The sequence below is a fragment of the Podarcis cretensis genome, assembly GCF_951804945.1.
Source record: "Podarcis cretensis genome assembly, chromosome: 9".
Classification (NCBI taxonomy): Eukaryota; Metazoa; Chordata; class Lepidosauria; order Squamata; family Lacertidae; genus Podarcis; species Podarcis cretensis.
The window spans coordinates 61,974,997-62,002,468 of NC_137178.1; the positions used below are offsets into that span (position 1 = coordinate 61,974,997).

The 27,472-nt window shown below is 40.3% G+C and overlaps 1 protein-coding gene across 8 annotated transcripts in view; it reads right to left on the reverse strand.

The window, feature by feature from the left end:
* Nucleotides 1–27,472, reverse strand: part of FRYL (FRY like transcription coactivator) — a 147,082-nt gene that overhangs the window by 54,152 nt on the left and 65,458 nt on the right. For 5 of the 8 annotated variants that reach the window (XM_079989545.1, XM_079989544.1, XM_079989538.1 and 2 more), the window contains 20 exons: nt 27,359–27,455; nt 26,085–26,164; nt 24,898–24,978; nt 23,841–24,009; nt 22,718–22,810; nt 21,182–21,280; nt 20,592–20,693; nt 17,578–17,622; nt 13,457–13,560; nt 13,214–13,322; nt 12,352–12,438; nt 11,511–11,682; nt 9,626–9,758; nt 9,227–9,334; nt 7,707–7,944; nt 4,705–4,890; nt 4,456–4,542; nt 3,927–4,195; nt 3,090–3,285; nt 2,122–2,246 (listed from right to left, as the gene is read on the reverse strand). In XM_079989545.1, coding sequence (XP_079845671.1) covers nt 2,122–2,246; nt 3,090–3,285; nt 3,927–4,195; nt 4,456–4,542; nt 4,705–4,890; nt 7,707–7,944; nt 9,227–9,334; nt 9,626–9,758; nt 11,511–11,682; nt 12,352–12,438; nt 13,214–13,322; nt 13,457–13,560; nt 17,578–17,622; nt 20,592–20,693; nt 21,182–21,280; nt 22,718–22,810; nt 23,841–24,009; nt 24,898–24,978; nt 26,085–26,164; nt 27,359–27,455 — 2,580 coding nt within the window. The remainder of the gene's footprint in view (nt 1–2,121; nt 2,247–3,089; nt 3,286–3,926; nt 4,196–4,455; nt 4,543–4,704; nt 4,891–7,706; nt 7,945–9,226; nt 9,335–9,625; nt 9,759–11,510; nt 11,683–12,351; nt 12,439–13,213; nt 13,323–13,456; nt 13,561–17,577; nt 17,623–20,591; nt 20,694–21,181; nt 21,281–22,717; nt 22,811–23,840; nt 24,010–24,897; nt 24,979–26,084; nt 26,165–27,358; nt 27,456–27,472) is intronic. The other 3 variants (XM_079989541.1, XM_079989543.1, XM_079989539.1) reach the window with 2 other exon arrangements.

Sequence of the window (27,472 nt, forward strand, 5' to 3'; positions counted from 1 at the left end):
GAATACTGTAAAATCAGTAATTATGTCTCCAAATATTACAACCAAGCACATTCAGATATCAGTTTATGCTTTGATACATGTATTTAAATTTGCTTATGGTAACCTTAGGAACATATCTATCTATATATATATCTATTGTGAATTTTCATTAAGGTATTTTTTAAAAAATTAAATACCATATTTTTTGCTCTATAAGAATCACCTTTTCCCTCCTAAAAAGTAAGGGGAAATGTGTGTGCGTCTTATGGAGCGAATGCAGGCTGCACAGCTATCCCAGAAGCCAGAACAGCAAGAGGGATTGCTGCTTTCACTGCGCAGCGATCCCTCTTGCTGTTCTGGCTTCTGAGATTCAGAATCTTTTTTTTCTTGTTTTCCTCCTCCAAAAACTATGTGTGTCTTGTGGTCTGGTGCGTCTTATAGAGCGAAAAATACGGTACTTATCTGCCTTGCTAGCCAAAGCAGACCCAGAAACCTGACCCTGTTCTCAGAGGAGGCAGAAGAAAGACTGGATCGCTGCAGGAAATGGAAGATGTTGCCTATTGTAGGCCCCCAGTCTTTTGTTCTAGGAAAGAGCCTGCCTACTAGCAGACAGTGAAGAGAATAGCCCAGTGATCTAGAATTCTAGTGGTGATAAGTAGTGAGATGTACAGCCTGTATGAGAATTGCATGACTAACACAAGGAAGGGGGGAATTGAATGTAGTTTAGATATTCAACTATGTTTGACAAAATATAGCAGGTTTCTAAATCCAGGCATTCCGTTGCTTTTCCCAATGGTGAGGAGTTTCTAAAAACATGCACATACAGACTTAACACTCAACAGTACTGGAATCCTCTTATGCTGATGGTATTATCATCTACTATCTACTTCACAGACTTTGAGAACCTTACAGAAGTCAATCTAAGCATGCAAATAGTGGCTCTCCAAAATAATCAACCAATCATCATCTTAAAACTCAGAAATCCTACACTGTCTTACTCTTTGTACAAGAAGAGTCATGAATCAATAGGATATATGGGAGACAAATTGCATGCTAACCAATACAATCTTTAGCCATTACAAAGTGCTGGCAGTGTCTCCCATTTTATAGTACTATTTTTAAATGCAAGCAGGGGGCAACTCTGCTTGAATTGTTCACCAACCCCACCCACTTCCATATTAACTCCTTCCCATCTCATGCTAGTACTTACTTTTCACTTTCCCAAGCCTATTCTTTAAGCTATTTATATTGTCTATTCCACAGCCCTGCTTTGCACATACATTCAGTGATGATGTATGTTTCTATTCATCTTAAAATATCTTAATATCAAGCCGGTCAGTCAGCTTTTTCATTCAGAGAAGGTTCAATTCAGTTGATGTACATATATAAGTGTTTGTGTGTTAATAAAATACCTGTTCTACATTATTACACTCAATTGAAGGATTCATGTTAAAGACAATGCATAATACATCATGTGAAGTTATTATTGACTATTTGAGGACTCTGCATCTGTTATCTCTCTCCCATGAGGCAGCTAAGAAATGTAACAGGTAGAAGTTTGAGTAAAGTAGAGGTGGAAAGAGACTGAGAGGAAAAACAGGTTTTAAACAAGTTTTGAGTACAACGAGAGTTGGTAAATGCTCTGATGTGTATTTTTCCTTGTTAAAACTGTTTTTTAATATAAAACCCTCAGTGCCTCTCCAACGCAGCTTTATTCAAGCTTCTGCTATTGTTTAAAACCACAATTTTCACTGTAGTGTATCGCTATTTCTGCTTTGCTCAAAAATTCTGCTGTTGTTTAAAACCACTTTTTTCCTCTCAGTGTTTCTTCAACCCTGCCACTCTTTTAAACTACCACTTTCCTCTGCTTAGTGGAGAAACTGTGATACACAGAGACCCTTCTTTCCCCGCCACCAAGGCCTTGCTTTAACCTGCCCATGTCATTTACCACAGACGTGAGTTCTCTCCTTTTCTGCCCTGCCTCCTCCTTCCCCTTTCTCGGCCTTTAGATCCTTGGGAAACAACCAATGAAAACAGTGTGGTGATGTGATATATTGTGTGGTGCTACTTTAGGTAGTATTAGGAGCTTTATCAACGGCCTACTAAATATACACCAAAATGAAAAGAATGTAAAACCATTACCTAAAAGCACCTGGGCTGGTCCTGCCAAGGCCCAGCACAAGGGACTCTGTAATTTCCATGCTTTCAGAGCGCATCATTGGAACAATGTGCTTAAACAAGGATGAAGGGGATGGAGCGCCAATTATCTAGAAACAGAAAGAGGATATCAGTACCTACTTATCATATAATTCAGTTTGTAATTATGTTTATATCATTATAATAAACAAGAGCTGATGTTCAAGACAAGGCAATCAATGATGGAAAAAGGTTAAGAGAATCTCACAATTCCCATCTAAATGGATACTGCTAATACAGGGCTTGCCAGCTGCTGTTAACCTACTTTTTCTTCAGTGTTGGGTATCATCTTTGGAATACTTTCACAAGTAATTATGGTTTTATGATATCTCTAGTATTTCCAATGTATGCTATTTCCATGCTTCTCACAACGGTGTGTTACGAAACCTTCCAACAAGCAGACTACAAAGAGGTCCAGAAGAAGTTGTCAGCTTCAAATATTTTTGCTAACAGCTTTTGACAGGCCTCAAATTTCTCTAATCATTTTTCAACCCAACTAGACCATTAGCCTTCACAATTTTCTACATTAATGAGTCAACAATGACTTTATATCTAATGCAGACATCCTTTCATTTGACTCCAAAAGACTGCTGCTTATTATTTTCATCAACTCTTCTAGCTTTTATATTTATTTTATTTATTTATAGGAAAATTTATATCCTGCCCTTCTGCTGCTTATGTTCTGAACAGGGCAGCTTACAATTAAAATCAACACAAAATACAACAAAATATTGGGAAAAAAGAGTGCCATTTATGATTGAGGATGGCTTCAGAGTGGGATCAATAAACTAACCTTGCACTTTGCCATTTATTTTGTTATCATATGAAAATAAGGGAATCACAGATTACATTGCCTATGCATTTCTGATACTTCAAAAATTTTCAAGTTGCTTAGAAGCACTGAGTGAACATACTTTTGAATCAATGCTGTAGCCACTATCTGGAGTAGACGCCAGCGTCTCAGGAGGGGAGCATCTAACAGAACCTGCAGATGCAGAAGAGGATGCAGAAGTTGCTGCACTGCAGCAAAGAATCAGGTAATTTCTCCAGAGCCCAATATAGGAGTCGCTGCTTATAGCAGTATTTACTTTCTTGGCATTGATAGGGCTGCTGTTTAAAAAAAGAAGAGAAAAGGAAAGAAAATGGATTGTTGTTGTTATTATTTTTTAAAGAGCTCTTGTAATGTACTGAATGTCTCTGGTTAATATGATCTCATTATTCAACAAAGATACCACAAAACTAGGAATGTGCATAGTTTGCCTGCATACATATTACGAAGTCTGGCATAAGATAAGCCTTCGAAGAAAATCTTTGCACACTGTTCTCAGGACTGCAGTGGGGAAATCCTCTACCATAGTTTTTCCCAATTCTGTATAAACTCCAATAATGAATCAACCTTTTAAAAAGTGTGTGTATATTTTGTTCTAGCTTTCCACATACTTTCAAGAATGTCCTCTGTTTTTATAATGCTTTATCAAAATAAATTAATATTAGCTAGGGTTGCCATATCCCACCAAAACATGACATGTCCGGGAGATCCCAGACGTAAGGCAAACCTACGTTAGCGAGCTAATGTCAATGCAAGATTTCCATGTTCATGAAAGAAACTGGGGGTATTGTTTTTGTTTATTATTATGGTATGTATTTTTGTCTTTTTATATTGTAAACCACCCTGTGATCTTTGGATGAAGAGTGGTATAGCTGTTGTAAGAAGAAGAGAAATAAAAAGTTATATTAAGAAAGGCACTTACTTTATGTCAACCTGTGGAGACAACAGTTGGAGTCTGGTATAAGCAAACATCCAGGCATAGCTCACGGCTGTAGGGCAGTGCTTTGGAAGATATTCCTGTTTCATAAAACTGGAGAGGCTAATAATCCAAGGGTCTTGACCCTGAGTTACATGTGCAAATATCCATATATGTGATGGACTGACAACATCAAACTGATGGCTGATAGGAGAGGAGCTCCAGTCAGCTAAAGTTTGTAAATCTATTGAACTGGGACAGTACAGTAACGTAGTCTGTGTATATAAACAAAAATAAATCAGTTTAGTACACATGAATTTGTTTTAAAGTGTGCCTTTGTGGCTAAGAAAGAACATTATGCTGCCTCTCTCTTAACCATAAGTTAGCAAGTGGGCTACAGGATTTCCCTTCCCTGCTCCCTCTCCAGCATGGATTCTCCCCACTTCCCCTCTGTCAGCATTAACTACAGTATAATCTTATGTTTACAACAACACTAGCCATGAGTAACAGGTTTTTTTTAAAAAAAGAACCATACCTGATCAGCACCAGTGAGATGTATGAAACTTTCAAGAATAGATGAACTCAGTCTGTCCATTACATCTATTGCCAACTCTTCATCACCCTAAAAATTACAAATACATGTTGCATGACAAAATCAATTAATATTAAGATAAGACATTTTAGTACATATGGCAATTAGCTTACCTTAGAAATGTCTAGGACTGTGAACAAAATCAATGAATATTAAGATAAGACATTTTAGTACATATGGCAATTAGCTTACCTTAGAAATGTCTAGGACTGTGAACAAGGCCCTTATCTCTTTAAGACAACTGACAGCTAATCGTCTAGTGGCAGATCTTGGGCTACAGAGAATGACCAATGCAAATCCTTCTACCACGTGGAATACACTTGAATAAGGACTCTTTTCCAAGGGAAGGGTAGGAGCTGTTCCATTGGCTACACCACGCTAAAAGGAAAAACAGGAGTTACTGAACTCAATGGGACTTGTTTATCTGTATTAATTATTATTAGCACGTATGCTCACTCTTTCCATTTTTATTTTTTGTGTATACTAGGACTACAGAAAGCCAGACAAAATATTGCTGCTAATTACCGTACTTTTCGCACCATAACACTCAGTTTTTCCCCCCTAAAAGGTAAAGGGAAATGTGTGTGCGTGTTATGGAGCGAATGCAGGCAGGAGGAGCCACTCTTGCTGGCTGTTCGGCAGCCTCTCTTCCTCCGCTTGGCTTGCTGAGAAGCCGGCAACAGCTGAGCAACAGCTGAGTGTCGGGTGACAGCCTCTCTTCCTCCTGTCTGCCTGCTCTATGGCTTTTTGGCGAGGTGGGCGCTCCGAAGCCGGCAAGAGCTGCGCGCAGCGTGTAAAAGCCAAGGTGGGGAAAGGGAGACAGCCTCTCTTTCTCAGTGTCTGCCTGCTCTATGGCTCTCCCTTACACAAATGTAAGCGGCTCTTACTCTGCTTTCTTTACAATGAGCCGGAAGGAGGGACAAAGAGGGCATCCCCTTCCGTCCCTCCCCCAGCACCTCACCGGTAAATTCAAACAAAGCGGCTTACAAGGCTCGTGTCCCTGAGTCTCCTCCTCCTCTTTTTGCTCCGGTTCGAGGCAAGGCAGCTGCACAAATGTGAGTTCCCCCTCTCTCTTCCTTCCCTCCCTCCCTCCCTCCCTCCCTCTTCCAACTTCAAAAAATATTGGGGGGACAGCCAGGTAAGCCCCACTCACATACCACAATGGGGGGTGGGGGATGACTCCCTCAAATATTTAATGGGGGGTGAAGGCACCTAGCCCTATAGGAGTTGGCTGCTTTGCCTAGGACAAGTGTGAGCTCCCCCCTCTTCCTTCATCACTGTATTGGAGATACCATACATTACTGACAGTTCCTTCATTCACGTGGTCACAAAGCACGGATCCACATGGATCCTCATGATTTTTGCACTGGGTCACCCCAAATTCACCATCAGATCACATAGCATGTCCATGGCTACAGCTTGCACCAAACAAATCACGCACCCACTGTTGCCTGGGGCCGCAGTGGTGCAAAAACGTGGTTGCAAAGCATGAATCCACATGGATCCTCAGGATCTTTGCATTGGGCTACCCCAAACTCACCGTCAGATCACATGTCTGTGGCCACAGCATGAACCACAAAAATCATACATCCACTGTTTCGTTTAGAATATTTTTTTTCTTGTTTTCCTCCTCTAAAAACTATGTGCGTGTTATGGTTGGGAGCGTGTTATAGAGCAAAAAATACGGTACACTATTGTTATGATCTTCCTACTCAGAAGCAGCAAGATCAAAGAAACAAGCAGTACCAAAGCAGTTAAGGAATAAAGGAAAAGGATGGAGAATGCAATCTCTGCACCCCTTACAGCAAACTTTTCTAACATGGTGCCCTCCAGATCTACAACTCCCATCAGCCAGCATGGTAAAGTTAAGTAACATTTGGCATGCACCATATTGTGGAAGACTGCTTTAAAGCCTTTCTATAAGCAAGATATTAAACTGTTTCCTAAACAACTCAAATTCATCCTAAACTTCATAACATGTTTCTTCTTCTACTTCGCTATTCCTGTGTCTACAACCTGCGCCATTCTTTTTCTTATCTTTACCGGTATTTCCATTCTGACTAAAAAGGTAAAGGTAAAGGTACCCCTGCCCGTACGGGCCAGTCTTGACAGACTCTGGGGTTGTGCGCCCATCTCACTTAAGAGGCCAGGGGCCAGCGCTGTCCGGAGACACTTCCGGGTCACGTGGCCAGCGTGACATCGCTGCTCTGGCGAGCCAGAGCCGCACACGGAAACGCCGTTTACCTTCCCGCTGGTAAGCGGTCCCTATTTATCTACTTGCACCCGGAGGTGCTTTCGAACTGCTAGGTTGGCAGGCGCTGGGACCGAGCAGCGGGAGCGCACCCCGCCGCAGGGATTCGAACCGCCGACCTTTCGATCGGCAAGTCCTAGGCGCTGAGGCTTTAACCCACAGCGCCACCTGCATCCCCTTCCATTCTGACTAGTCTCTAGTAATTTTTCTATCTGAAGAAAATATAACTTTGTAACACTGGTGGGGTTTTCCCCCCCATATAATTTTTATTGAATTTTGTGTTTTACAATTTAAAGTACTCATTTACATCCTTAAGAAATCTATCACTTCCATCCTTCTCTTTCCATGGTTCATTTTACATATCATAAATCCCTGCATATTTTACAAAAAACTATACCATTCAGTATTCTATTCTTGCATCCATCAAAACTTATTTACACAGTTGAATTTATCTTAATGCTGCCAGTGTTTTCAGCTGTGCACAATTATTTCCCATATATTCAATAAAAACTTTTCAATCTTCTTTAAACTTTAAATGTTCTTCTTGTTCTCTTATTGTATATGTTAAGTCTGCAAGCTGTACATTCTGTCAACTTAAGTTGCCATTCTTCTTTGGTTGGGACCTCATTCGTTTTCCATTTTTAGGCTAACGAAACATGGGCCGCAGTAGTGGCATACATAAATAACCTTTTCTGACACCTGGGAATTTCAGTCTGAATTATCCTAAACAGAAAGGACTCTGGGAAAGTACTTTTAAACATTTTTTTTCCAATTCATTATGTATTATTTCCCAATACTCTTTTACCCTTTTACAAGTCCATGTGACACTGGTGTTTTGATAAATGGTGAAATATAATGCAACTTAGTCCCAGATAACTGTGAGGCATTTATGGTTGTATTAAGGCATACACACTGACAATAGCTTCGTGCAGTACAGTTGTACCTGAGCTTCTTGGTTCTTATTTTGCACTTGGACTGCTTGTTTCCACTGATTGATTAGCTGCACTAGCATCTTGACTGCATTGTCCAGAAGTGTTGGATGAACATCAGTGACCTCACGAACAATAAAATATACAAATCCTGACAGAACATCTTCCCTCCAATCTGGAAAATCCAGCATTAATGCTTGCAACGTATTGAAAGCCAGGGCACGCAGTTCCTCATCCATGTGAATTGTCAACCTGTGGGGAACCAAAGTTGCTGTTTAGAACTAAAGGGAAGAGTTAACACATTTTGGAAACATGGTTCAGGATGGGAAAGATGGATGGCAACAGCAGTAGGGAGCGTGGTGGGGCTCTGCCTGGCCTCCCTCTAAGTCACTATTGCATACCATGACAGGAGGCAGGGGAAGCGGTGACAATCTTATATTAAGACTGTAAGCCACCTTGCAGACATTGAGTGGACAGGATTGTATTCAACTAAGTCCTACTCAGACTAAACCCACTAAAATCAGTGAACCCAAGTTAGTTTGCATTTCTTAGTGCAGAAAGTATTGATCTGATGTGATCTGATCTTTCCTATTCTAATTAATTCAAGAGAGGTCTGGAAGCTTCTCTGTGTGAAAGAAACAAGCAGAAGGTTCATGATGTTTGGGTTATACCTTCAGAGAAGTTGAATACAGCTAGCTTAAACTGGTTCTCTTATCTCTTCTGTCAAGGTCATGCTGACTATAAAAGTAAGGCCAGAAGGAGCCTGGGTTTCACTTTCTATTTCTATATCTTTTCCTTCTGGTGTGGTGTTCTGCACATAGTATGCTTAGTGTTGAGGTTTAGACTTCTTATAAGTTATTATAAGTTTAAGTTAGATCTGCTGTAACTGGATTTCTTATGGACAGTGCCAATTCTGAATGTATTGGATTTGTGACCATTATGCTCATTTGCCTTCAGTAGCAGCAAAGCTCTACGGGATGAAGAAGAAGAAGAAGAGTTTGGATTTGATATCCCGCCTTTCACTCCCCTTCAGGAGTCTCAAAGCGGCTAACAATCTCCTTTCCCTTCCTCCCCCACAACAAACACTCTGTGAGGTGAGTGGGGCTGAGAGACTTCAAAGAAGTGTGACTAGCCCAAGGTCACCCAGCAGCTGCATGTGGAGGAGCGGAGACGCGAACCCGGTTCCCCAGATTACGTGACTACCGCTCTTAACCACTACACCACACTGGCTCTCTGAAATACAATTGCCTCTGGTCTATTTTTGGGGAATCCTGCAATGTGTTTAAGTTTTTATCCTGCTAACTATACATTAGAATCTACTCTGGATCAATATTGAGTAAATTTCAATAACAGTCAGGTCCATTCACTTCAATGGGCGTTCTCTGCGTAGGACTAGCTTTGAAGACCACCCAAAAGGTTAAATAATCAATCTATTCTGCCCTATTGCAAAAATATTAATCATTCAAAACCACAGTTTCTAAAATTCATCTTTGATACTGTAAATGGGTTTTCTCATTAAAGGTTCAGTCTCTACCTTGCAAGCAGTTCAATAAGGTCAGTTCTGCTCATGCCATCTGGAATTAGCCTTGGGATAGCAGCAATACAAGTTCTAAATAAATCAATTTTCGGTTTTCTCTCACCCCTGTGAAAATAAAGCAGGTTTAAAACCATCAAAGAAGAGCTTACATAGAGCTCATTAGCATTAGATACATGCATTAGGAATTCAATCGTGGATTTTAAACATTTTTTATGATAAACTGATGCACACTTTATTGTAACTTGATTTCTATAGGCGCAGTTCTGGAACTGCTAGGCCCTGTTGGCTACTGTGGAGCCTAACAATGCTTAACAATGCAGGATCATGCATCAACTCTCTTTCAGATATAAGGAGTACTGCAATGAATCAGATATAAGCATGATTAATGTTACGTACGTGATCATGTCTTCTGGTTCCTTGTTAGACATCTGAATACTAGTCATGCACATTGGCCTTCCAACTTCTTTGTCTAGATGTCTCAGGATACTGTCCAGTGCTTTTCTTACTTGAGGATAGTATATTGACATTCCTGAAGAGGGAACACAGTTCAACAGTGCTTGATCCTCAACCGTGTACTTCAATTTACCTTCCACCTTTTTTGAGTCATACTACCCATTTTTGCATTGATCATGAAGCCACCGTTTGATAGTGAATTCCACTGAGGCTTAGTTCAAATAAGGTATTTTTTTTAAAAGATAAAGAATATTCCAACGAGAAATAAATTAGCCTTGGGAGAGGCTAATCTTTTAGAACAGAGATATCTTGGTAGTCAAACAAAAACTTGTGGATGCCACACAGGTCCTTCCAACTAGGTGGGGTATGTTCCTGATACAATTTTGTGCCCTGAAGGTCAACTTGAAGCCATAAAACTCTCTATTCTCAGGGATCTCAGATTTTTCTTGCAGTTGTAGTGTGCTTTTTAAGAACTACATGTGCATAAAAATGCAGTGTACGCACACACACTTATAGGAAAATCCTTGGGCTCACTTGGATTGACAAAGACACCAGGAATATAGGAGCAAAGCAGCAGCCTGTAGGCCTGATCTTTATTCAAAAGACTCTTGCAACGGGACTTCCACCCACCACATGGAAGAAGCAGCAAGAAGCCTTGAACAAAGGATCGCTCCAACTTTTATAAGTTTTCCTTTATACCCATAACACACTTAGTGAAGCATCATGCACACATCACAAATACATCATGGTTATGTCACATTATGGGAGGGGTTTCTGGCAGAAACATGATCATCAGGTTTGCCCCCATCTCTCCCTTGCCCTATATTTACAAGTTCCTGGGTTTCCCACTGAGGTAATCACACTTCTTTGTCCTGACTGAGAACCTAATCTGGTTTTGGGTTCTGGCTTTGGCTACGTTAAGGACTGACAGTCAGAGAATGAATGGGTATGGATACGTATGTTAAGTTTCTAGCTCTTAAACTGGAAAGCTCTGAGCAAGAGAAAGGAATGGATGGTTCATATTTCCACTTTTTATTATCTATTAATTATACTTGTCCACTGCTCTTCAATGACGCTTTATGGATTGAATATGGGAGTATATTGTATTTAATTATGGGGTATCAGAGTTTTTAGGGGGTTAACCAGGCTGGGATAGCAGGCTTATTGGTTTCTGAATGTCTGATGTAGATTTTTTTCAATTTCGTTGTTCTGTATGGGCCAATGACAATAAATATTATCGTATTGTCAGGGAACTGCCATCGGAAGGGCAGGCGGTGGAAGGGCTCACGGAGGTTAGGAGAGACTCGGCAGCAGAGGAGGGAACCAGCAGGGGGAGAGAAGGAGCTCCAAGGGAAAGTGAATCGGAGGGATGGCTCAGAGAGACTTCCAGCGAAAACAGTGGGGAAGTTTCAGGACCTCCTATAGGGACACCCACCCCTCGCCGGAAACTGTCGCGCCGAGAATCCCGAAGACGCGTTTCCGTTAAGGAGCTTCTATGCTGGAAACGTTTCCGCAAACGCCCACTGTCGGATTCTGCCAGCGATTGAGGGAGTCATGTTTAAGGGGCTCCGCTATAGACAGAGCTTTGATAACCAGGCCAAACTCTGAGGGACTAAGCTTTACGCACAAGCAGCTCATCATCCCATCACACGTATCATGCGAGATATGCACTTCTACTGGCCCTTGCAGTAATAAAAAATATGATCCACAGGCTGATTTAATTTTAAAATGCACTATTAGATTTGTTAAGAAATAAAACACTGCTTTTTTGTACCATTATGATTCTTATACAATCCATTCTTCCCCTTCAATACCATCACCGACTAACCTATAACTTTTGCTTCTTCATCTGTCAGAGTTTTATTGAGAAAAATCTTCTTGACCCGGAGGGTGTTTCCTGAGGGAAGTACAACACCTGTAGTTGGCATAGGTGGTTCGCCGTCCTTCTGTTGTAAACTGTCTGCTATCACAAGGAAGACTCTGAGCCCTATATTCATTCTCTGCAGAAGGGAACATTTATTAGCAACCTAGGCATGCTATTGCAACTCATGTTAAGTTACATTTTACAATATGAATATTCTTCTCTCCTTCTGCAGAGGAAGTGCTCAACAGGCCAAACATCTCCACAAAACATCTTACTAAATGACCATTAAAAGTTTGCTAACCTTTGCAAAATAATGTATTCTAAAGAAGATATAAAAACTCAAGGGTTCTATTGAGTAAACCAGGAGTGGCCTATGTGATGCCCTCCAGATGCCGATAAGACTACAACTCCCATGAGCCTCAGCCAGCATAGCCAATGGTTTGGGATAATGGAGGTTGTAGTCTCCAGGACACCAGGTTGGCTAACCTATTGGTTAGCCTCAAATCAGGTCCTGTGCAAGTCAATCCCAAAAGGACACATTGCATGCATGTAACAACCCAGCATCTGGCAGACAAGGATGCAGTCAAACTAGTCCTGCCTACATGGATTAGGAGCATATATGCTCAAGAATATAAAGACTGTAGACAGATTCTAGATCTGAATTGTCTGAAAACATTGGCAAAGTTCTGGAATTTCTAAGGAAACGCACTGCTGTGAACCTGCTTCAGAACGGCATATGAAATTGACTGCCTTACAAACAAACTTAAAAACACAACAATTATTTTTAGCTCCAATTTTGTTTTACCTCTGGATTAATAGTGAAGGTTTTAGGTGATTTCCCAACGCTGAGAAGATCAAAAATGATTTCTTTCATTGCGAAATCCAAGCGTTCCTAAGAAGAAAATCATGTCTTCGTAAGACTTTTCGTAAACTGTAGCACATAATCAAAGCCAATAAAGTGAATATTAGAGCTTTGTGTTTTAGGATAACTGGCTCAAAACTAGTTACTATTCTTAAGTGAATTCTCTATAATGCAGTGTACCAGTATTGTTTTTATTTTAATGCAAATTATTTGAAAGCAGAGTTTTTCAAATGTAGATTGTTTTTAAATGCTCTACTACAGGAAAGAGTTTCCATTGATGTATTCAAAATAGTGGTGTGTGTGTGTGTGTGTGAGAGAGAGAGAGAGTGAGAGAGAGAGAGAGAGAGAGAGAGAGAGCACGCGTATATCTTGCAAGCCTGCCAATTCTTTTGGCAAATAAGAGTTATGCAAAGGAAGGATTTTGCTCTTGTTCTTGTCAAAAAGCAACAGCTAGAGCAGTGGTTTTCAAATTTTACTCTGGAACCATGGGGTTTCTCAGCGGCTTATTATGGGTTCCTCAATGAAGATATCAGCGGCGGCAGACAGGTTTCACTCAAAGACAGCTTGCCTATCACCACTGACTATCCCTGCTACATGAAATCAAAGGGGAGCACTGAGTGTGTTCTAGGCTTCCTTTTCAGCTCACTAATGCATAACAGACCAACATAAAGCAAATGTGCATCCTATAACATGTTTGTAAGTTCTCTGAACCTGCAGCAGGTTCCTTGGTAGGCAATATGGAAAGGTGGCAAATTTGAAAATAGGAGTGTTCCTGTGCATTGAAACAAACTGCAGAAGGGCTCACCTGAGCAATGAATTGAATAATTTTTACAAATATGTTCAGAGGTGTGTCTCGAGGGACCACACTGCGAGAGCCTTTTGGGAAAAGTGCCGATACAATGCTCATGAGGCGGCTGCAGAGGAAACAATTGAGAGAGCCGCATTGAGAAAACCCAGCAAGAGTATTATCATAAAATAGTCACGGTACTTTTCAATTTGAAGGAAAAAAGTTACAAAGGTTTCAAATATACTGAACCAAACCGCTTACCTTTGTGTCACAGTGTTGCTTTCACATTTTATTCTAATAACATAAACCCATAATAATCTATACAGCGATTCCAGTGCAACTCGAGACATTTTGGGATCTTTGTTCTGTTAAAAATAATTTAAAAAAGAAAAATATTATGTTATGTATAGGACTTCATTTTGAATGGATATTTTAAAAACACTATTAAAACACTAATTTAAATAGATTACATTTCATTATTGGAAATCTATGCTGTAATACATTTGTGACCAAGAGCCCTTATCATAAACAGCATATGTATGATGCACCGGCTGCCACACAGGGCTTCTAGGAAATGACGATGTGACATAAGCACTGATGCAAAGCGGAAGGATAATCACAGGCCTGCCCTTCTACAACACTCAGCGAGCAAGAGCAAGAGCCAGAACACTTTCTCCACCCCATCCCATGAGAACTGTACTAGTAGAATCTGAGTGCAGGTTCTAGGAAGGCAGGAGTGGTATTCTGAGCTGGCTGAAACACCCACTCCCCATTTCCCTCCAGTAAGACTGTCTTGGTCTCTTCTACTTTCAGGTGCATGGGGGCCATGTTGTAGCCAGAGTGGAAGTGCCACATGCATTGGAAGCAGGAGCATTTCTCTTCCCCTCTCTTTTGCCAAGAATAAAAGCTGTCTGTTCCTTCCACAACACAACTGCTTTCAGTCCGGTCCTGGTTAATAGGTTCTGTGAAAATTACTCCCAAGTATGCGTGCATAGAATTGTAGCCTTAGGGTGCAAGCGCACTTGAGATTAAGTCCCAAAACTGCATGGGACTTACATCTAAGGAAACAATCACAGGAAACAGCTTTTTAGTTGCTCTGAGCCAGTGAAGGAGTGTCTTACAATTCTTACCTCCCTTGCTCCCTGTACTCTTAACTCCACAGGGCTCCCTTTCACTCGCTCACCAATAAGCTACTTCTTATTGGAAATGATACTATAGAGTTCTGACACACAAAGGACATTTTAGAAGGTGGGAGGCTCTTGGTCCAGGAAGCCTGATATGGAGAGCTGTAGGGGACCCGGTTTCACATAACAGTTGTAATTTAGCAGCCATATCTTTAGTGGAAGTCCTTTGGTTAGAATTATTCTACATACGTATCACATTCACACTGAGACAACCTCACTAGTTCTCAATGCTGACTTTGTTGTGCAAAGCCCTGGTATGTTTAAATCACACATTCCTTGTTCACCATTTCTTGTCGTTATTTGCTTGCTCTGATCACCCACCTGCACATACCAGAGTTAGGAACCATTAGATGGACCCAAACTATGTTAGCTGAACTTAGGTATCACTGAAATCAACCAGAGGAATTAACTCCAACTTCAGCTGCACTGAAATTTTAAGTATAGCTACCCTAGTTTGGACAATTATAGTTACAATTATAGTTAAAGGTAAAGGTAAAGGTACCCCTGCCCGTACGGGCCAGTCTTGACAGACTCTGGGGTTGTGCGCCCATCTCACTCAAGAGGCCGGGGGCCAGCGCTGTCCGGAGACACTTCCGGGTCACGTGGCCAGCGTGACATCGCTGCTCTGGCGAGCCAGAGCCGCACACGGAAACGCCGTTTACCTTCCCGCCAGTAAGCGGTCCCTATTTATCTACTTGCACCCGGGGGTGCTTTCGAACTGCTAGGTTGGCAGGCGCTGGGACCGAGCAACGGGAGCGCACCCCGCCGCAGGGATTCGAACCGCCGACCTTTCGATCGGCAAGCCCTAGGCGCTGAGGCTTTAACCCACAGCGCCACCTGCGTCCCACAATTATAGTTACATACATACTAATGCATTGGGGAAAATTGGACAATTATAGTTTATATATTATGCATTGGACAATTATAGCTACATACATACTAATGCATTGGGGGTGGATTGTGGGGCAAATTAATTAGAGGTTATTTTTCTCCATTTTCAGCACACTTCAGTCTGATGAACCTCTCTCTGACAAAGACACACACCAAAATAAGGGATTTATCACCAGAGTAAATAGTGAAAATGTAGGTAAATATTTTAGCAAATATTTGGGGTGTGTGTGAAGAAATAGCTCTTTGTTTGCAAAATTAAATGAAAACAGCTAAGGTCCCACAGTGTTCTGCCAACACAGAATAGTTGACAGTTCTCTCTTTTTCATGTTTTTCCTTAGGAGGGACAAGCTCCTGGAACAAAATGAAGCCAGTGCTAACACATTTTCATTCTGGTTAGGCTTCTCTCAAAAACATAAGCTATTATCCCTCTTCTAGAAGAATCATTCAGAATAGCAATCCATCAGGTACATCACTTAACATGTTCAAGAAGAAGAGTATTAATTTTTCTTACTTCATAAAAATTCATGGACAGTCATTCACTGCAGAGCAGAAAAGACCTTATCGGTTTAGGGGGCAAAGGGGGGATCTGAATGCTCAATAGCTTAGCAAGCTGCTAGCTTTCTAATGTTGTCTGCAAGGCTTCAGGTGGAGAGTGGGAGCTATCAGAAGCCTCAGCACCTGATGTGGGCAACAACAAGCAAGCTCCAAGCTTCTGCTGCTCTCTAGCAATGTATTTAACTCCTGAGCAGATTAAGAAATCTGCCTACTTAGCATTATTTCTCTTTGGGAGACACCAGCCAACAAGGCACGTGTAAAGCAACTGACTCCATGATTCACTTAATCCCAGCAGGTTCTGCTCCACTATGTACTACAGGGAAGAATTGTACAATATCTAGTCCTAAGTTGTACCCACTTAGTTTCCACATTAGTTCACTCTTTAACATTAAAACTTGAAATGAGATAACAAATACATTATTGATGAATGGAGTATGTGTTCATGCCTGTGATAATGGGTGAAAGGTGTGAGAGAGAATGAATGGATTACTGTGAGATATATGTGTCTTGTTTTTTATGTGCACGTACATGTACAATGGAAGAGAATCAGAATGGATGGGGTGTACGTAAGAGACAGAACAGATGATGGATGAATGGGGTGTGTGCTTGTGTATGTGAATGGATAAACTGATGTGTGGCAGGAAGAAAATGAATGAAGAATAAATGAGGGGTGTGTGTGTGTGTGAGAGAGAGAGAGAGGAGAGAGAGGAGAGAGAGAGAGAAGGCAGTGATGATATGGGGGCATCAGGTGACTCTGGCCCCACCTACTGCTGGCATGCAGCAGATAGATTATCCCTGAGGGAATGTGGCCCTTGACAAAGGGCAACCACTCTTCCTTTAGAAACTAAACTCAGTCACTGCAAACAACAGCATTCCAAGAAATAGAGATTAAAAGGAAGCCAATATTGGTTCAATCCTCAATACCATTCTCCCACTGGTGTCTTTCAAACATTTTCAATAAGCTCAGAGCAGATCCACAAATAAAGTTACGTAGTTTTCATTCTTGATTAACGTAAACATGCTTTGCTTCACTCCACTGCAATTGATCCAAGTCAACTACGTATAATGAATGGTGGTGGTTTTTCATTATACTTACAAGCTACACACTGAATCGGGGACCTCGGCATCATAAAATGCTCAGTTCAATCCAAAGCACAGGGATGAATAGAGCAGAGATTGGGAACCTGTGGATCTCCAAAGGTTGATGGACCTCAACTCCCATCAGTACTAGCCAGCATGGCCAGTGGTCAAATATAACGGCAGGTGTAATCCAAGAGCATCTGGAGAGCCACAGGGTGCCATATCTGGAACAGAGGATGCAGATATGAAAAATCATGCACATACCTCCTCATTCTTACAATGCCCCTAGCACGGTCTACATGTTCTCATATTGACAAGGAGAGGAGAAAGGGAGAATGTGGTATGAAAGCCATAGCTTCTCCTCCCCCCCCCCCCGGAGAAAACTTATTTCTTTGTGCACTCACATACATGAAGCATTTTTAACAAGTGCAACAGGAATGTAATTAGCATTAAACTATACCACGTGTGCAGCTGTTTCTTCTATCCACTGAAACTAAATTACTCCTGATTTTCCTTTCAAAGATTAGCTACTATTTCTGCAGCTGTTTCTTCACACTGTGATTGCAGTTTGCATACAACCAAAGAGGACATACAATGCAACAATCAAACCCCCCCCCCCAATAAGTCAGACAAAGCTATTTCTTACTTTGCTAATACAACATATTAACTTACCTGGAGAGTTTCTATTTGTTTTCTGATACTGTTGTTAGATGGCATCTAAATAAAGCAATGCAAGACAGCAAAACATAACAAACATGAGAACGGGAAGCACATGCATGTTAGATGAAAAAATAAAATAATAAAAAGCACAAACAGAAAGCTGCTTACGGGGGCTCTATTCAGCAGAAACACTTTTCTTTTTGCAGATAAGACACCACTGCCAGCTACCTGCAGTAGTGGTGTGGGATGGAGAACATCTTCTTCCTCCTCCTCCTAGTGGTAATGGTGTTGCTCACGAGAACAGAGACAGGGTGGAGTAGGAGGGTAGTGAGGTTGCCACCTCCAACCCAAAGGTACCTGCTCTCACCCTGTAAGTGGCAGCCCCACTGCCACCAGGAAGACACTGATGCCACTCTGTCCCAGCCTTATGCTCATTAGCTCGGACTGCAGAATTGAAGGCAAGCGTACTCTGGTCTCTGCCACTAGGCAGGTGGCCATGGCAGTTTGAAGGCTCCACTCCTGCCTTCCAGGAAGAACATCATGCCAAAGGGGTGACCAGCCTAGCTTCATTCATGAGCCAAAGGAGCTACAGACCATTTGCTTCACTCCTCCTTCAAGGGAGAACACTCTGCACCAGCTGCCAGTTACCCTAGGGCTTCAGAACCAAAGGAAGATATACTCTAGTCTCTGCCATTAGCCAGGGCACCAAGGACCACTATATGTTTTTTAAAAACATAAATAAAAACCCGCCTTATATTTTCAAATTATTTCTGAAAGTGGAAGAAATTCAAATCAATTGTTATAGGCATTTGCCAACTTAAAAAAAAGAGAGAGAGATCAAAATCTCAATATACAGCAGGAATATTGTTGTAAATTCTAGTCTGAAAGCTTGACATCTGAGATGAAATCCTCATATACAGTTAGTACTGTAAATGTTATGTGCCATTTCTGTTGAACAGAGCCCCATAATAAAATGTTGTGTTGTTAAGGGTCAACAAAACTATGTTAAAGTATCAAACACATGCTTTATGAGTTCTAATTAAAGTCCCTAACAACAGAAATTTTATGCATCCATTGCCAGCAATAAGGGTTTTTCTAAATAAAAGAAGTGAGAGATACCAGCATCCCTCCTCTATATGCTACACAGAGAAAGCTTCAATAGCAAGTAGACAGAGACAAACAAAAAGTAGACATTGCAAAATAGCTGCAAATGTGTAAAGGAAATAGACAAAACCTTGACACGATATAAAATTATATGTGGAGATGATCCTACAGTAAAACACCTAGCTGCTAGATTTTGCATGTTTCACTATTATTTACGTAGTTTAAAACAGGTACAATTCTGAAGTTTTCGCAAAGGCAGATGCAAGAAACACTTATAACAAGATGAAATACAAGACTCCAGTTGTTAATATCAACCTATCACCAGCAGAAATTCATTATATATTTTGCCTGTATACAACATAAAATTCTTGTTAAATCCATTTTATCAAAGGAATGAAAATATATATACCCTGTGAAGTCCTTTGAATTCAGTAACAGGGAAAACATGTTTTCAGCTCTTCCACTGAAATAAGCATGACTCAAAAGTGGTCATCTGTGGCCAATTTCACTGTAAGCAAGTCTTTGGACCATACCCTAACAGTATGGAAATGGCATGTTTACTATGCCCATATGACTGAACCCACACCATTCTCTATAACAAAGTGATATAGAAACCATGTAGGAAGGCAAGATTATGCTGGAGAACCATCTTATACATAACCATTCTAGTCTCTGATGCTAGTGTGTTTCTTCATGTAGAATGCTCTCCCTTGTTGTCTTAGATGGGTGAACATAAAGTGCACTTTGATGCATGCACAGAGCGATATCCCCCTCTAGTGACAGATATTCATGCCTCATGGAGCACTCAAGAAGGCCCCAAGATCATGAGCATAATAAATTGGTCACGAATGGTTTGTTGCCTGAGCGATTTAAGTTGGGCTGGGCCTTGGTGTACCTTTAATAGTTAACTTGCAAATAGCTAGGATCTCAATGCGTATGTTATTTAGACTAATCAAATTAAGCAGATGCAAAAATTCACAACATTGGAACAAATATAGTTTCTTGGTTTGGTAGAATTTCAGAAATGAAAGTCCTCCCAAAATTTATTTTCATCTTCCTGGCTTTCCCATTCCACAGAACTTACTCAGTAAGAGTCAAACATTTTTAATCGCCTCTTAATCACCAAAGAATTGGCCTTAATAAAATGCAGAAACTGAGGTTAGAGGGATTGCAGGCACCAACATAAGAACTGTGCATTGGTGGAAGAAAGAATGGAAGGAAAAACATGATGTAGAGCAAGAAAGAATGTGATTTTTCTTGAAAATATTGTATTTTAAAAACAACAAGATAAGCAAAACAGTATCAAGTATTATTAAAATTTGGTCTAAATATCAGGATCTTTATCCCAGAAATTTCACCTGAATCTCTTCAAGTTTACTCTGATTTTATGGAATAAGTAATTTTACTGGGTGGAAAGTAACGCATCTCAAAATTAATGCATGCAGCTTTTTGACACTAGATCAGAGTAAATAAAAATTTCTGGAATTTATATCTAACATTGATATTTACAAAGCTAAGAATATGTTGTTGTATCCAACTGATACTCAAAGCAGACCCAGTGAAATCAATGGGCTTAAGTTAGTCAATGGGTTTCAACAAATACAACCCATGATTATGATTCAAAGGCATGAGATTAGGAGGAATCTGACAGATTTTAAATCTCTATTATATAATGAACTCGCAGGGAAAGATATTATATCACGGAAATGTGCAGTATTGATAAAGCGGGAAATAAAATCACAGAGAATCAGGACTGAAATTATGCAGATTTCATTTATTTTGCTAAACATGACGATAAAAGGGAAGTGTCATAAAGTTATTTACCAATGGTATTTTATTGCTGCAAAAGGTTCTGCTGCATGGGTGGAGGTCTGCTGCACTCACACACAGACATTCATAAATATTAAGAGAATTGTCCTTACCTTTAAATGGGACAAACAGTTCTGCAGGAAGATATGCCAATTATTTAAAAAAAACTGCTTCTGACTGACACATAACAAGCAGGTGATCAGTGGATACAAAGCCTGTTTGAGGAGGAAAATAACTTGTCAAATTTATCTTTCAGAATTACAGTACGCAAGAGAATAATTGAAAGATTTCCATACAGAGTTACGGAGTTCTGCGGTTGAAAAAGCTGTTTCACTAAACTTGGGGAGGGGGAATAAATCAAACAATCCTCAAATCAAATAGACTACAGCTTACTGCTCTACTTCTCAGTCATTCAACTTCTGAGTCCTACATCTCTGGCCATTCCTGATATCTTTGTGACTACTAACCTCCTAGTGGCACTGCATTAAAACCGCTAGCACATTTGCAAAGCTAAGTGGGGCTCAGTAGGGTTTCAAATTGAATGGGGGGGGGCTGCATGTTGAGATTCCTGCAATGCAGGAAGTTTGACTAGAGCACCCTCAGAGTCCCATCCAAGGCTACAATTCTATGATTCTATGCTACTTTGCTAAATTGCATGCATGAGTTCTGTACAAATACTCAAAACATAAACATTTTCAAATACCAATGAATGCTTCTTTCTTGAGCTCAGGTCAAAGGTAGTCTGGTAAAGCATTTCCACAAAGTTTTTCAGACATGGCACATTCACTTCATTTTTAACAGCCTAATGTCAAATAAAGAAATAGACCAAAAATAACTCTTCAGAAAAGGAAATGAAGACACTGAAATTCACAACATGATAAAAGACTCTGAGAAATAAGCATTTTAAATCACCTTACAGATTTCATTTAAGTCTTGCGGCTCATATGAAATGAATGTGCAATAAATCACGCAGCACTATGGTTAGTCAAGCAATGAACATTTAAAAGGAATTAGGTTTAAAAATAATACAACCCTATCAATGGAGAAAAGTGATTCTGAATCACAGGCTCTTGTATGCTTCATTCCAATCCGCTAATCAGGACCAGGAAGAGGAAGGGATCTTATCACAGTTGTACTGCATTTTTTAAGTGCTCGATCTCCCTGACACACCTGGCTGATACCTAGAAATAATGATATATGCTACAGCTTGCATCAGATCCTACTTTATCCCCATGGTATGGCTCCACACATGGCCAAGACTCTCACTAGGTTGAAGTTAGTCTTAGTATGCAATCTCTAAAGAGGCAGCTGCATTTATAATAAAGCTATCAAGATCTTTTAGTTGGTTGAAATTTGAATGCATCCACATACATAAACAATTATTATTTTTTGAAGATCCTGAATCAACAGAGTTCTGTTTTACATAATAATAAAAAACAAAGCTGAAAACAAAGATTTTTAAAATATGTACAGTTTTGTAAAAATGATTTTGCTTTCATTTAGATTCATCAAAAAAGGAAAAAGGAAAAAATATTATTTATTTCACCAAAGTTGTAAGAGAGGTAATGCTTGGTCTTCTTTTGTTTACAGGTTTAATGGAAGTTTTGATACAACAGAAGCAACTAACTTTGGATTAATTCCCACCATACTTTAAAGAATACACCTGCAGGCGTGAACAGACTCACAATAATCACTGGTATGTCATGGGGAACAGAGCTGGTTCACATGTAACACTAAGTTAAACTATGGGTTAGTGTGAATCTGTGAGCGGGAAGCCTCCTGGAGAGAATATCGTGGCCATTTTGCTTCTCCTTCTGCTGCGCTATGTCATGATTTGGCTTAGTGAGTTGTCTGAACCTATGCTTGTGGCTTATCTTGCTTTAGATACACCATGAGCTGTAAACAAAACTTGCAAACCAAGGTTTACAGTTTGTAGTTTGCCTACAGAAGACAAACCATGAGCCTAGGTTCAGATGACATGCTAAGCCTAACCATGGCTTAGTTCACAGCAGCGCAGCGCAAGGGGTGGCAGACATAGAAGCACATTAGCTGCAATCTCCTTTCCAGAAACTCTCATGATTGCGCATTCATGCTAAGCCATATTTTGGCTTACTGTTATTACACACGAACCAGATCTTTGTCTAAGCAACACAGTCAAATGGGGGAAGAAAACATGTGCGCACGTGCTTACACACAAACACACACACACTTCTTCTGTGGAAGAATGAAATCTACTTACAGCAGCAACAGGAATGAGTATTTCTACAAACAAACCAGCCAGTGAGTGCTTAATGTCTTTGTCTTTTACTTCCAAGAAGTACTGTGCACATTCCTGTAAGAAAACAAGTTGACAGGTTATGAAGAGCTTCCCATGTTCATATATGAGAAATCCAAACACTGGCCTTTTAAAACCAAATGCAGTGCCAACATTTAGTATGCATTAGCTGCAAATCAATTGAGCCCAATAAAGCTCTGACACGGAACCATTAGGAGCAGAAGCTTCTCCATGCTGTTTTATGGGAAGGTGCATGGCTCAGCAATACAGAACATGCTTTAAATGTAAAATGTCCAAGGATCAATCCCTAATGTTTTACAAGACTACAAAAGAATCCTGTCCATGACCTTCAATCCTCAAATTTTACCACCCCCAGCATCCAAAGGTCTCCTCCCCCCTCAAAAACTCTACCCTTTCTCCTTTGCGGGCCTATATGCTTGGAATTGCCTCCCTGTGAAGTCATTAGCTCAGCAGCCTAGTTCCCATGACTTACTGTTACAAAGCCTGTAGCTAAGCACATGCTATGGAAACAATCACATAAAATCATAGAAATGTAGAGCATTGGTAGGCAAACTTAGGCCTGGGGGCCAGATCCGACCCAATTGCCTTCTAAATCGGGCCCACGGACGATCTGGGAATCAGCGTGTTTTCACATGAGTAGAATGTGCCCTTTTATTTAAAATGCATCTCTGGGTTATTTGTGGGGCATAGGAATTCATTCATTTTTTTCTTCTTCAAAATATAGTCCGGCCCTCCACAAGGTCTGAGGGACAGTGGAGCAGCCCCCTGCTGAAAAAGTTTGCTGACCCCTGCTGTAGAGGATCATCCAGTTCAACCCCCTGCAATGCAGGAATATGCAGCTGTCCCATATGGGGACTGAACCTAAAACCCTGACATTATCAGCACCACGCGCTAATCAACTGAGCCAGGTTAAATATTATTCCACTTCTCTCTCCCACTTGAATATCTCCTGTGTCTAATTTCAGATAGTAAGTTCCTCAGGGGCAGAGACCTGTGCCCTTGTGCTCTGTTAAGTGCTGTTCACACTGAGGGCGCGAAAGAAGTAAAATAAAATAAGATAATTTACCTGCATGAACTGAAACGATGCTTCAAAATCTTCTACAGGATACATTTTTACTCTGAAAAACTTCATCCCCATAATTAAGCTGATGATACTTTGTACCACATGAGGGCTCTGTTCCTTTTGTCGCAGTTCCTTTAATTCTGTGACAAACTTCTTTCTGACAGCTTGAAACCTAGATCGTGGAAAGGCAGACACAAAGGCTGTTCAATATTCTTTATATTATTTATATTTAAAACAGATTTTCTGGTCCATATGTATTATGCTCTGCCATTAAAAAGCTGGGTAGCCATGGGACTTTTGGACAATCTGGAAAAGAGTCTGAGACTGCTCCTCAAGAGCTGTCCTTTCCCTGCCATTCTACTATGGTCCAGTTCTCAGATCACAAACCATACATTGAATGAAACCATGGTTCACTGTGAACAATCTGAGTGCTACTCTATGCTGCTCAAAAGAATGTGCTTAGTGCCACCCCACTCCTTCTTTTCAGTGTGTCATGGGGGAAACAAGCTGGAGGATGGGCTGCCTTCATGGGCAAACCAGAACTTGTGGTTCGTTTCTCTCCTAACAAACCACAGTGGTAAACAAAGAACAAATCTTGATTTACCAATGTGGTTTGTTTGGAGAGAAACAAAGCACAAGCACTGATTCATCTGTAATGGCAAGTTGGCCTTTGCCCTCTTTCCTCTCAGCATGCTGAAGCGGGAAGTGGAAAGGCAGGAGCAACATAGCTGAGCAGTGTGCACATCTGAATGATAGTTTCAAGTGATATGTGAACCAGGGTTACTTTTCAAGTGTTCTAAGAACTCGTTTGCACCTTTAATACTGCCATCTGTTTTAAAAAACATGTTTTCTATTCAAAATAGGAAGCACTTCAACAGAGAAGCTGCTATGGCAATGAACTGCTGTTACAAGATGTCACATATTTAGATGCTATTGTTAAGATAAGGATGCACACAACCTTCAATCGCCACTCATGAAAATTTCCATATGAACATGAGTCACATGTTCCAAAGGAGAATGTTCCAAATCTTAGAAACCTCGTATAAAAAGAGCAGCTTACTTTGATTGCGCAAGAACCCCTATTACTTCTGCGTATAAATCTGCAATAATATGCACATTCCCAGTGTTGGTTCCTGAATACCTGTGAATAGAAGGAAGTACACAAATAAAAACTACAAACTTCTTACTACTCAGTAATGGCTACAACTGATACAATGCTGCGAGATGATAAGAGATACACCATCTACTAGAAGGAAGGTTTTATATATATAGATAGATAGATAGATAGATAGATAGATAGATTGGGGCAGGAGAGAACAAAATTATATTTGCACTGCCACACTGATGACAATATTTAAGCTAAAACTTATAATTAAGGTTTATAGTTATAGATCAGGGTGGGCAATCTGCAGCCCTTGAGCTAGTTTCAAAAGTCGTATGCAAGCATAGTTCAGATCTCTAGCAAGATCAATCTGTCCCTTTTCTCTGGCAGTCCACAGAGTGGAAATGGAAGGAGGGGTGGAGGGGAGAAGGTCCACCCATAACTGTATTCAGTTCCACCCATTACTGGCCTGCTACAGGAAATCCAACCCTGACAGAAAAAAGTTGCCCATCCCTACTAAAGATTAAAAGAATTGTGATGAATTTCTACACAGGATGCACTTCCATTTAGTAGTAAATAAGGTTGGCAACCTGTGTATTGACAATTACATTTGATAACATGTACTGCATAGTTGGCTCCATAGAATAATGGTGTACACAGTGCACCAAAACACCAATATTCACACACATTTTATCTGTCATTCCCTACAAAGAAGTAGGGATTTTATCATATGTAAAATGATTCAAAGCCACATTGATTTCAAAGGAATTTCCTTTTAGGCTTCAAATTAATATCTAAATAAATGGAACATAATAAGGATAGAAACAGAACTTATTTGAAATTGGGCTAAACTTCCACAAGCTGCTTTTGGCATCATTATAAATAAGCAATATAATATTTCTTGTATATCCCTTTATGTTACGTATAGGCCTTATTAGATTTTGAAAATACGACTTAACAAAAATGTAATTAAAAATTAGCAAACCAATAACAATTTAAAAAATATATTCACATCTTAAACCTGAAGATTTGCAATAGTGTATCTTTTATCTGTGATACCACAGTGACCAATGTCCACTGGGTAATCAAATCAAAGTTAAGAACTTTTGAAAGAAATGTACATTTTTTTTGCCAAATGTGCTTACCCTTCCTTGTGTTTAAAGTGCTTAAAAGCCAAATTTAGAACTTCATGAACTAAAGGGTCAGGCACTGGATGAACAGGTATCTGTAACACAGAAGGCACATGTTGCTAAACATTACTTCTTAAATGTTGTGTCAGGAAATAACTTGCATGTCAATTAGATAAATACACATCAACTCAGAGAAGAGTGCTTTATATCACTTATACACCAACATGGCTTCCAAGCAGTTTACAACTATATAATCCAGGCATGTCCAAAGTCCATTTTGGGGGCCTAATCCGGTCTGCCGGTTGGTTTAATCTGGCCCATATGTCAGTTTATTTCCTGGGGTAAAATCCTAAAAAAACCTTAACAACCTGGCCCTCTTTGAAAAAAGTTTGGACACCACTGATATAATCAATCCATAATTAAAATAGGCAATAACAAATCCATTGGGACATGAAACATCCTTAAGTAAAATAGACAATAAAACAAACAATTAAAAAGCACAACCATTAAAACAGTTAAAATAACAACATCAGATGTTCAGTTTAGGGAAATGTTTGCCCGAATAGGTGTGTTTTCAGGAGATGGTGGGCTGACAGCACTGATGGGGCCTCTTGTATTTCAGCAGGGAGAGCATTCATCAGTAGTGCCACTGGTGAAAAAAACCACCTCCATGCTACCACAGGGCAATAATCATCAGGCTGTGGGAAGTGGAAGAGGAAGACAAGTTTTTGAGACAACCTGGCCCGGTGTTACCTAGGGCTTTGTATGTAAGCAGTAAAACCTTAAAACTGGCTTGGTGGCTAATAGGCAGTCATTGCAGAGCCCCTCAGTGTGGACTTGAGATGTGCCCAATAAGTAGTGCCACTCCCCCCCACGACCCGTGCAATGGCATTCTGTACCAGCTGCAAGGAAGCCCCACATAGAGTGTGTCACAGTACTGTAGTCCAGATGTGCGGTTGCCAACTCATGTGCCACAATGGAAAGCAGGGATCTAAATAAATGAAGCTGTATCCTACTACTTGCATCTCTTTATTCACTGACATAGGAGATTTGATTTAATGGATCCAGATTCTAAATTGTACAGTATAAGAGAAAACAGCTTAGGAAGCAAAGAATGTTTTGGACAGCTAAAAGGATTACTGTAATATCACGTGTCCTCTGCTTACACAGGCCTCATTTTTGCACATAAGCATTTAGGCAGACTACACAAATACTCAGTTCATCAAACAATTAAAATAAAAAAAGATTACTAGAGACAGCGCATAGATTGCAAAACTTAAAGCACTTACCTGTTTTAGAACTTCAACTAAAACTAAACAAAAAATAAAATCTACAGCTAAGTCTCTCCTTTCAAGTAGATAATCCCTCTCACGCTGCTGCTCATCCCTGAAACAAAAACAAAC